General features: G+C 41.1%; 2 protein-coding genes across 3 annotated transcripts; one reads left to right on the top strand and one right to left on the bottom strand.

The window, feature by feature from the left end:
• Positions 1-479: 479 nt before the first annotated feature.
• On the bottom strand, positions 480-5,474 carry LOC121199329 (protein LEG1 homolog). Of its 2 annotated transcripts, XM_041063899.1 has the most exons (10): positions 5,403-5,474; positions 4,787-4,903; positions 2,707-3,020; positions 2,401-2,487; positions 2,238-2,311; positions 1,965-2,069; positions 1,617-1,735; positions 1,243-1,384; positions 1,038-1,134; positions 480-857 (listed from the first exon to the last, which is right to left on the bottom strand). In XM_041063899.1, exons 2-10 carry the CDS (start codon positions 4,861-4,863, stop codon positions 706-708), a joined length of 1,167 nt encoding a protein of 388 aa, XP_040919833.1. In that variant the 5' UTR covers positions 4,864-4,903; positions 5,403-5,474; the 3' UTR covers positions 480-705. The 2 variants fall into 2 exon arrangements, with proteins under 2 accessions (XP_040919833.1, XP_040919834.1); XM_041063900.1 differs by lacking the exon at positions 5,403-5,474 and having other exon boundaries at positions 4,787-4,912.
• Positions 4,875-10,763, top strand: stx7l (syntaxin 7-like). The gene is made up of 10 exons (XM_041063901.1): positions 4,875-4,921; positions 6,043-6,136; positions 6,305-6,374; positions 6,638-6,728; positions 6,896-7,033; positions 8,020-8,066; positions 8,164-8,254; positions 8,385-8,457; positions 8,562-8,644; positions 9,102-10,763. The coding sequence occupies exons 2-10, from the start codon at positions 6,052-6,054 to the stop codon at positions 9,195-9,197; spliced, it is 774 nt and encodes a 257-aa protein (XP_040919835.1). The 5' UTR covers positions 4,875-4,921; positions 6,043-6,051; the 3' UTR covers positions 9,198-10,763.
• Positions 10,764-11,128: the final 365 nt, after the last annotated feature.

Genomic DNA, 11,128 nt, shown 5'->3' with positions numbered 1-11,128 from the left:
ACTTCAGCTGGACTTCACAGCAACAATCAAATCTAAACTTTAAACTCATCTGCCAGCGCTGGAAGAAGCATTCAGATACTAGTTTTATATAGTTTATGTGTAGAATTTAAATCTGTAAAGTTACTAGTAACCACAGTTAGTAAATCTATTGAGGCAAAATGTACAATGTTTCCCTGTAGTGGAGCAAAAATAAAAAGTAGCATGAAATGTAAATACTCAAGTAAATTAAAAGTACCTAAAAATTGCATTTGAGTGCAGTACTTAAGTAGGTGTACTTAGTTATTCTCCACCACTGCCATCTACCCCACACACCGTGACATACTGTAATTATCCTGGGACAAAATCAGTGAGACCCTAGTTGGCTGCAGATGTAAGAGTTTCTACGTCTTGTCTTTGCCATCTTGCTGTGCTATGTATTACTGATTAGAATGCAGGTACAAGGTCCTCAAAAAAGTTAAGTAATGACAGTAAAAGTGAGGGATTGTTGACATTTTACTGGGACACATTCACAAGAGCATGACAAGAACTTGCAATACCCACTAAGGATTAGCTGCTTGACCTGACACAACGTACTGTCAGTACTTACTTGAACTATTTAGTTTGATGGTAATTAAATAACAATCGGATGAAAAAGTGAAAAGCATTACGTAACTGGAGTTGTTATTTCTCTTTGTTTCTGTTTGTGAGTGTGTTTGCGTGTTTGCCTCAGCAGCTGGTAGCCATTCCAGTGATGATGGACAGGAAAGAGTTTGTGGCGAAGCTGGGATTGAGCAGGAGCTGCTCCAGCATCTCTCTGCCTTTCTGTCTTGTGGTCACTGAACACATGGCATTTTTCCACACACGCACCAGAGTCCCACCTGGTAGATGACATGATCATGGTTATCCTTAAAGGCTCATAAATTCAATTTAAAAACAAAACACTATGTCATAAAATGCATGTGTATGTGCATGTGTGTGTGTGTGTGTGTGTGTGTGTGTGTGTGTGTGTGTGTGTGTGTGTGTGTGTGTGTGTGTGTGTGTGCGTGCGTGTGTCCTACCAAGCAGAGTGTTGATGTTTTGCATCCAGGAGAAAACATACAGGGTGTGGTTCTCCTCCTGACTCAAATCAGCAATGTTAGGTGCACTGTCGCCCACCTAGATGTGCAAATAAGATGGGAGAGGAATAAAAACAGATGCATAAACAAGTCGTAAAAATGTGGTAGATTTAGGTATGAATGATTGGATTAGGTCGTAAGTATACACCTGTAAAACTCGGCTTGGCAGAGGGGATTGAAACAGCACAGATTTTTCCAAATTGGACTGGAAGTGTGAGGCCGATACATACTCCGCTGAGTTCAGCCAGCTGTTAGCAAAAGACACCTCTACAGAGGAGTAGTAGCTCTGCCTGAAAGAGAGGGGAGGACAAGAGGGAGGCCAAGAGGAGAGAGGTTAAATGAATAGTTTGACATTTTGGGAAATACAGTTATTTGCTTTCTTGCTGAGAGTTAGATGAGAAGATTCAAAACATTTTCATGTCTGTATGTTGAACATGAAGCTACAGCCCGGAGACAATTCACTTATCTCAGCATGAAGACTGGTAGCAGGGTAAAATAGCTAGTCATAGATAGATAAGTCACCTGGCTTGGCATGCTGCAGAGGCCTGAGTTGAAGCCGTTTGGGCTGCCCAGTAGAGACCAAGGAGAGTGTCTTTCTTCTCATCGTCAGGCAGAGGAGACTCAAATGCAGACCTGAGACCCTTTAAACACAGACATAGAAGTAATGTAGTGCTGTACATCCGGCGATACAAGAGAAAAAGTAAGTCAATTTAGGCCTCTGTGATGACTGGACTGATTGTGTGTCTTATCAGTGCATGGCCCTTTAAAAAGTGTATTATTTTGTTTTCAGATTGAGTGTATTTTCAAAAGGGTTAATACATAAAACCAACGATGTGTGGATTTGTGTGTGTGTGTGTGTATTTCCTATACCTGAAAAAAGGCATCCCACTTAGACATGGCATCAGGGTAGCGAGCTGCACAGTCAACATAGGTGGTGCAAAAGTCCTCTACACCTTCAGGCACCTGCATCTGGACCTGATGAAATAACAATCATCATTACATTTATCCTCATAACTATTAATATCGGTGTGAGGACATAAAAATAACAGCAGCTAAAAATATTCAAGGAGTGCAGCTTTTAATGTTTGATTTTTTTTTTCTTTTTTTACTGTCTCATTTTCTGTTGTCCAACTGTACAAGTACCTGAACTCCTGGTCCCATGAAGCCCTGCTGTGCAGCAGACAGGAAGGGCAGCGCAGAGGCATAATAGTTCACACCTGGAGAGAAATAAAGAGGTAGTTTGTGTTCTCTCTCCCTCCCTCTGTGTGTGTGTTTGTGTGTGTGTGTGTATGTTTGTCGTACTTACAGCCCCACCAACTCTGAGTAGAAATACACATAGTATCTCCTGTTTGCAGACCACAGGTTGTAGCACCGGTTGGGTCGGCGAAACGCCCTGCGCAAACAAAGACATTTGACAATGGAACCATCAGTTTGTGTCTAGAGTCTTTGGTAGGTGGCGTTATGGTGTCATGTTCACTCAAAATAAAAAATTACCAGGGGTGAACATTTGCACATGTACTTCACATGTACATCACTTTGCAAAAGTAAACAAACTATGAAGCATTTATTTTTTAATGTTGTGGGGAAAAAAAGAAATGATATTTCATCTTACCTGAAGTCAGCATCCATCCTAGCTGCACTGGCATTCCCCACAGAGGACTGTCTGTAGCATTTGTCCCCATAGATCCCATATATGGGTCTGTAGCAGCTATCAACAGCCGGTACAGACTCATACGATGAAGGAAGTGCCAGGGATCAGGAGTCAGAATGCCATTCTGTATCGGCAGGTCTGTCACTTGGCTGGCCGTTTGCGCCCACAGGATGGGCATGCCATTGTCTAGAATTACAGCAGAGGTGCTGAGAGACACAGCACATGCCAGGAGGAGACCGAGGACAGCGGGACGCAGCATGACGGAGGAGCTGGGACTACACAGAGAGATGGAGCCAAGAGCATGTACTCTGAACTGAGAGCTGTCACTTAGAAACAAAGCTTATGTACCCTCGCGTTCAGATGCTCTGACCCACATGAGCAAACAAACACACGCACTCCCATCAGTCCATGTGACACGTGGTTCAATGGACCCTCACTGAAGGACAGATAAGAGAATGTGTGTGTGCATAGAGCTCAGTGCTATCCAAATACTTGGAAACAGAAAGTATCTCTATCATATACATATCAACACAGAGAATCGATACAGTGAGAACATGAATGAGGACAACTTAGAAAGAAATCGCACAGGTTTAGACTTTCAGCATGATTCAACCCTTTTTAATGGAGGTTTGTCACATCTAACACCATCAAATGTTCTTTCAATACCACATTGGTTTTAAATTTCAAAGTGATTAACTATTCTATTCACAGTGATCCATGTAATATGATCAAGATCCCATTATTACTTAAAATAAACAGGTGTATACTGTACATGATATTCCTTTGAACCTACTGAGCACGCACTCAGCTCACACACAGCCTTGTGAACTCTTCTGCAGACTGATAACAGCATAAGACCTACTGTACATCCTGCTGGAGGACAGAGGTGAAGCCACATCGGCAGAACATCAAGCCCTTGAGTATCGGCAATGTACTGTTTGCCTATACTTTCTCTAAGAAGTGTGCAGAGTTTTAGGCCCCATGAGTTCAGACTAAGATAACACAGGACATGACCCTCATATTTTGAACCTAAAAACCCAGGGCAGGGTGAGTCCAACTAACTCGCATGTGTTCCATGTGAGTTTTATCACATGTTGTAGTTTCAACACAAAAGGTCAACCGATTTGAGACATGCAAGCTGATATGCTTCAGTCCTCTCGTGGTCAGTATGGTATTGATCTTGCACACTGTTTGACATAGGTTTTATTTCAATCCCAGTCCCTGACTGAATGCATGCACCAAATGTGAATCTGTCAGGCTTATGGTGTGCAAACTAACACTGAACAGAGGGTGAGGGATTGGATTCTCAGGAACTGGAGTCTGTCACTGTGTGGTTAACCCATCTGAACCTCGATGTGCAAACACTGTGTCCTGCTGGGCTCATACATGACAGCAGATGTCCCATAAAATCACAGATTTGTGACTTTAATAGCACTTAATGTTCTGACTTAATGTTCCAACATGATTCACTGCCAGAAATAAAATACTGGTGGAGAAATATGTTCTGTACTAAAAATGTTTTTGTTCACTTGATGTAAATAATCCAAATTTTAACTAAATCATTGAAAATATTGGAATCTGCCAAAATAATATCCTCCATCAGTCATTTTTTCACTGTATAGTGTAGGCTGCTAAGTTCCCAAATTTCCAAAAAAAATAAAGGAGACAGTTCTGAGTTCTGACAGTTCTGAGACATTGTGCATTGAAGGAATGCAAACAGTACTAAAACTTATTTTAACCCAAGTTATTTATAATTTCCCACTTCTTACATGTACTTGTCACTGGCCATGTAACAGCAGGAGGGGACTGGAGCAGCATCTTCCTCAGAATATGGACTTTTTGCAGGCTACTGGGAATAAATAACAGCTAAATAATTAAGTAACTTATAAAACTTAACAAAAAATAAACCTTTACAACCTTTAGAGACACCAGTATGACTTCTAAATTCTTGAATCTCTGACTGAATCACTGACAAGCTGATTCCTATATTTAAAAAGCAGAAAAAGACATAAGAAAGACATAAAAGTTGCTCTAAGTTCACCTTTGATGCTTCATGTGATCTTTCCCGTGTCTTTGAATTCCTCCCAGTGATTTCGCCTCCAGCGCTGCAGACATCATGTGACGGGGGAGTGGCAGAAAATCAGGAAACAAACCGCCGCTGCGAGTCAACAGAAAGGTAAAAACAGCAAACTTTTACACAAAGCAAAACATTTAGGGAACGATTGCGAATAAGGACACTTTGGCGAGTTAAACTCTGATGTCGTGATGCTGTTTTCACGTGTAGGAACTAAGAAATTAAGAGAAATTATTCTCCGTGAAACCAGAGGGGGAGAGAGAGAAATCTCCAAATTGCGCTGCTTTGACTTTGGTTGTTACTTAATGACCACTGCGTGTTTGAGTCAGCTGTGGGCTAAAGTTCACATCAAGCAGCTTTAAAGTCTGAGGAGCAGAAGTGGCTGATAAGTAATGATCGTTTATGCACCCCCCTCCTCTTGTCATTGGAAACTCCTCTGATTTCCGCATTTTTCTCGCTGTCAGTCAGACTACTGCATTAAATGGACAAATACATGCAGACAAAGAGGCGCAACAAGTCTAATCAAAGCGATAAGTATTATTCAATGAGTCATTTTCTTTAAATAAACACTATCAAAATTCACCCCTCTCGTTGTAATGGCAGGTTTGGTTACTGGCCTCAGTTTCGAGGGTTTCTTAGCAGATGGGTTTTTGCATACTGGTCATGGTTTCAGTCTTCTTGAGTCAGCAGCACAGGAAGTCTGCATGGCTGGCTTCTAGTAAACAGTGATCCAACCCCCTTTCATTTTAGGCCATAGATAATAAATGAGAGCAAATGCAACATTAGAAAATAGATCACAAATTGCAATTAAATATGTTCAGCCCTGCTCCACCAGCTGTTATAAATGACCCTGTGGTAATGGCTTGATTCACCAGCCATGTGGCTGGCATTTCATGGTTTACCTCTAACTCTAAGGGCAGCAGTGCTACACTATATGGACCAAAGTATGTAGACTCTCCTGGGTATTTCAGGTTAACATGGGGCCGCTTTTACTGCTTTTACTAGCCCCCTAAGACCAAGTTAATCAGTTGCTTTTACTTTAAGGTTATCTATTATTTTTAAGTCTAAGTCATGACAGGAAATTGCAGGTTCCAAAGTCTTGAAACTATTCAGATTAACTGAAATAACTGCCCTAGTTGTGGTAATGACATCTCAGTGTGTCTCATGTAAGTAAGTAAGCAAATAAGTGAAGTGACAGACTGTGTTGTTGTGTTTCCTCGCAGCTCTTCATCATGGCCTACCAGGCTGGGATTCCAGAGGAGCCCAATGCTTTAGTTCAAAACATCAGCTCCAACATCCAGAAGCTCACACTGCTGAGTAATACTGTATACACACTACAGACACACACACACACACACACACACAGAGAAGAAGTCATCATTATCAGCTAGAGTGTTGAAATTGCACTGAGTCTAGTATGTGAATCACTTGTGGAGGTGCTTCAGTACTGATAACCAAATGTCTGCTCTCTTTCTTCCTCACCAGCCTCTGAGCTTCAGAGGGCAGTGTCTCTGCTGGGGACAGAGCAGGACAGCAGCCAGCTCCGACAGACACTGTAAGTTACTGAGGCTGGGGTTTGGGTTTGCATGAATAGTCTATTATGGTAAACATTTAAAATACAGGTGCAAAAACTGAGATTTTTCAACCATTCCTGTTTCATAGTAGTCAAGTGATTGATTGTTAAAGATAATGTTGGACTGATACTGAGTCCCATGATGCCTGATGTCTGTCTTACATTAAAGTCTTGCCAGTTGTTGTTTAAATAAAGAATAAAAAAAACATTTTGCCCACGTGACACCATTTTCCTCTGGTCACCAGGCAACAGAAACGGCAACAAGGCAACCAGCTGGCCAAGGAGACTGACCGACTGATCAAGGCTTTCAGTGCACTTCCTGTTGGCCCTGATCAGGTACTGACCTCTTCTATAACCTTCTCCTCAACTGCTGTTTAAAGTCATAATTTCCCTTCTTGTTTCTAGTTAGATTTCCACACTGGACGGATTAAATGAAAGAGACTTAACTTTTGTAACTTTAACTCTGTGGCTTATCTGGCCATATTTTTCTTTGTGTCTCTTAGCGGCAAAGAAGGATACAGAAAGATCGTCTGTTGAATGACTTCTCCGCTGCCTTAAACAGCTTCCAAAAGACCCAGCGGCAGGCGGCCGACAAAGAGAGAGAGTTTGTGGCCAGAGTCAGAGCCAGCTCCAGGGTGTCGGTAAGCAACCTGCTGCGCCTGCAAGGTCACCAGGGTCAGCGTGTAGACCAGTGAAATAGACAGCAAGTAAATATTTATCACAGATATCAGTATCTGCATAAAAAGAAACTGCAATACATAAAAGGACTGGATAGGCTGCATTTTTAAACATTTCTGAGTGTTATTTCTAGAGGAGAGCACTGATTAATGTACTGCTATCTTATCATGTGTATTGTCACTGACACCAGTGATTATAAATTTATTATATATTTCTACATTAGTGTTCTGTTTCCCAACGATGGAGCCTGTTGTGCTCTCGGGAGCTGCCAGCACTTGCTACACTTCAGATGTCTGCCTCCACATGTCCCTAAATTATAGTGTACATGGAATTCTTTGGACTTCATGGTAGTATTACTGCAGTCACACACAGTCTTGTTCTGGATCTGAATTTTGATTGTAATCTTCACAAAATGTGAAAAAAGGTTTCTCTTCCTTTTGAAAGCGCTGTATTGCAGTACACTAAGTCCAAGTAGCAAAAAATATTTTCTGGAAGGGGCTGCTGAGGCAGAGTTTCACAGGAAGCTCTCACATTGCTGTGCCACGGACAGTTCCTTTTAATTGTGACTGTTTTAGGCACCTGCTCCCTCGGGAGAGCCCGCTTGCTTGGCAACTCTGTTCCCTCACCGCTTATCTCGGTGCACAGAAAAGTATCTGTATCTGCTGTGTTCACACAGATAAGCAGGAACAGTTCCTTACTGCTTTAAATGGCTGGTAGGGAACAAATCTTGGCTGCAGGTTTTATTTGCTTTATGTCACTATACATACATTTTTTGACAACAACCTGTTCTGCACGTACTGAATCAAATTATATTTAATGAGTCATTATGCTCATGGCCATTATAACATCCCTACAACAACCTGTACCTTCTCAGTTGGTGCTGTACCTATAATCACAGTGCATATTTGCAAGTATGTTTATTCAAACCGTTCTGAATTTCCTTAAACAGGGAGGCCAGCCCGAGGACGGCTTTGGAGATGTGTCTCCATTCCCAAGGTCACTCTTCTATTTCCGTTTATTATCCTTTCTGTTATTGTTATTATAGTAGTTATTACTTTAATTCTTATAAATGCATCTACATTTGTTACTGCAGTGACTCCCAGGTGCAGGCTCAGACCGAAGCCATCACTGAAGACGACCTGAAGCTGATTCAGGAGAGAGAGTCGGCCATCAGGCAGTTGGAGGTAAAAAAAAAAAAAAACGAGGAACGAAATGTTCTAAGACAGCACCACTGCACAACTCCAACAAAGTCACGAATGACACCTCAAGCACCGCTTTCATGTGAACCATCTGTCTTTATGCTCTGTGATTTAGTCTGACATCACCGATATCAATGACATCTTCAAAGACCTGGGCATGATGGTGCACGAGCAGGGAGACATGATAGGTGAGCATCCGTCGCTTACACATATTGTGTTTGCATCCACTGGGTTTATGTTGTGGGGGGAAAAAAAAGTAAAACTGTGTGTGTGTTACCTGTGTGCTCTGCAGACAGTATCGAAGCCAATGTGGAGAGTGCAGATGTGAATGTCCAGAACGCCACCCAGCAGTTAGCGCGTGCTTCAGACTACCAGGTAAAACCTAGAGGATTGACAAGAGAATTAACAGAAGAGAGTAAAGACAGATACAAACCGAAGGAAATGAATAAGGAGAGGAGGAGTGGAGAGGTATTTAGAGAATTTAGATTGTAACTGCTACCTCAAGGAAGAAATCTAAGCAATGCTGATTCCTCGAGGCATCTCTGAGGTAGCAGTACGTGTGGAGTATGACTCTCCACCACCTGCACATTGACTCCCTCGTGTAACAAAGTTATTAGTCAGTTGCTTACTTATTTAAAGGCTTAGGGAGAGAGGCATAAGAGTGGAAGTAAAAAAAAAAAAAAGTTACACAAGGTTATGTGACTCATGCTACATCTGTGAGTCACTTCAAAACATCATCAAGCCTGAATGAAAGAATCCATTAAATTCAGATGATACCTTTATATTTATTTATTGCTACAGCAACCACTTTGTGCTTTTCTCCCCCACCCAGAGGAGCTCCCGGAAGAAGATTTGCATCCTGATGATACTGTTGGCTGTAGTTGCTGTTGTAATAGGACTTATCATCTGGGGATCTGTCGGCAAATGAGGGCTTCTTCCTCTCCTCTTCAGTCATCAGCCTGAACAAAGGATGAAGTACGGTCTTTCCTCCCCTCCACCTCCTCATTTTCTCGCCCCAACCTTCTCATGAGACGAGTCGTTCAGACTGTCTTTCTTTGGTTTGATTATATTTTAAAGATTCTGTGGTCCTCATTGACAGGATTGCACAGTCCTTCACTGTGAAACCAAACTAGCGCTGGTAGCTTTATTGTTATAATCGGCTTTAATTGATTTATTTGTCTCTGATTTTAGCTATGATTTTCTTAGACAGGAAAGTGTAAAGATTTTCATCCTCAACTGTTTGTCAGATGAAGGCACAAGTGCAGGTGGAGTATTTCTGTGTTCACTTGCAGTCATTGTTGCTGAGTAACTATTCCTGCTGCCTTGATAATGCTGAGAATATCTCCATTGAACTGAATGTTAAATAATATTTAGTATAGACAATGCTTCTTGATACAATGAAGCAGCAAGTGCGTGCAGACAGGTAAGAGGGGATTCACCTTCAGATCCTTGTCTTCAAACTGTCATATTTCTGCAGCTGCTTTCTTTTATCAGGTTACATATGAAAATTTCACATGCTAAAAGTTTCTCTGCATCTTAACAATGAATCAAGTGCACTATTTAAATTGATAGACAAAAGCCAGCCTTGTAGCCATAGTAAAATGTAGACAAACTACATCCAGCTTATTCTAATGCAGTGCTCCAAGTGACAGTACAGACTTTTTTTTTAAACCTAATATCTCCTGTACTTTAAGTTCTCTTTAATTCAAATTAATAGTTAAATTCTTTTGAAATATATGTTGTTCTATTCTAATGCTAAATGAGGAAGAACTGTACATACTCACCCTGAATCTTGTGGTCAAGATGTTAAATTGCACTCCACTCTCAGCCAATCATCAGCCAGTCTCCTTATCAAATAAGAAGGGGAAGAGTTTATTGTTACTTAAAGTAGGTGGTGTGTTTCCTTTGGCTAGACAAACTGTTTTTAACTGCGTAGCTCAGAGAGATTACATGTATGTCAAGGATAATCCTTTTTATTAAATCAAATTACAAAAACCGAATTACACCACAGATGACTACACACAAAGAATGTTGTGAAGCCTGTACAGGAGACGGTGCAGGCAAGGGTCAAGTAAAAGCTGGAGTGGTGGTTTGTGGTTTGTTTTAACCTGCTTTGGTTTGCTTTATCTAAAACTCCTGCGTACCACACAGGTGTCCATAAGTGGCTGTAGCTATGGCAATCAGTCGTGGTCCTGAAGAGTCTAATCAGCCACGATACATGGAAACATCTCTGTGTGCGCGTTACCTTGCTCACAGAAAAGTATTGAGAGCCAATCCGCACTACTTTTCTGTGACTGACAAATGACTTATCACTTGCATGAAGGAACCACAACCTGCCAAGACAAATCACATGAGGTTAAATACAAAGTAGAGTAAGTAACACTACCTACCACAACTGTTTGACCCACATGTAAAATTATGATCACATTTATGTTTTTAATATTGAGATTTAACTGCCTACTATGTGCCGAATAAATTACCTGAATGTACTGAACCTAAACCTCTTCAATGTAATATTTAATAGTAGATTTATTTTACATGCTGCCTCTGAGTTTAGATTATTTTACATTATTCCTCTTGTATTAGCATAATTGTTACTGCAAAAACAGATTGTTTTTCAGTTTTCCATTCAAACCTAACTGAACGACAGGTTGGTTGCTGGGTGACACTCAGTAGACGCATTGTTTTACATATCATTTGGTGCTTGTTTTATTTAGGCACATGTGACTTTGAATAACAGTGTTCTACCCAGAGTTTTATGACAGTACTGAGATGGTGAGCATTCAAATGGAGTATGTATAAGTATGTGAACATTTTCTTTATTATATATTGAATCTCAACACACTGCCAGATTGGCAC

Source organism: Toxotes jaculatrix, chromosome 19 (assembly GCF_017976425.1).
Source record: "Toxotes jaculatrix isolate fToxJac2 chromosome 19, fToxJac2.pri, whole genome shotgun sequence".
Taxonomy (NCBI): Eukaryota; Metazoa; Chordata; class Actinopteri; family Toxotidae; genus Toxotes; species Toxotes jaculatrix.
The sequence above is the reverse complement of the archived record's forward strand: the minus strand, read 5'-3'. Positions and strand labels throughout refer to the sequence as shown.

Excerpts from the sequence above, each read along its gene's own strand:
- LOC121199329 (XM_041063899.1), bottom strand. The coding sequence starts at position 4,863 with ATGATGTCTGCAGCGCTGGAGGCGAAATCACTGGGAGGAATTCAAAGA. Across the intron at positions 1,385-1,616 it reads TCTGCAGCATGCCAAGCCAG|GCAGAGCTACTACTCCTCTG; the intron begins GTGACTTATCTA and ends CCTCTCTTTCAG. Across the intron at positions 858-1,037 it reads AAACATCAACACTCTGCTTG|GTGGGACTCTGGTGCGTGTG; the intron begins GTAGGACACACG and ends GTCATCTACCAG.
- stx7l (XM_041063901.1), top strand. The coding sequence starts at position 6,052 with ATGGCCTACCAGGCTGGGATTCCAGAGGAGCCCAATGCTTTAGTTCAA. Across the intron at positions 6,375-6,637 it reads AGCCAGCTCCGACAGACACT|GCAACAGAAACGGCAACAAG; the intron begins GTAAGTTACTGA and ends TCTGGTCACCAG. Across the intron at positions 8,255-8,384 it reads CGGCCATCAGGCAGTTGGAG|TCTGACATCACCGATATCAA; the intron begins GTAAAAAAAAAA and ends TCTGTGATTTAG.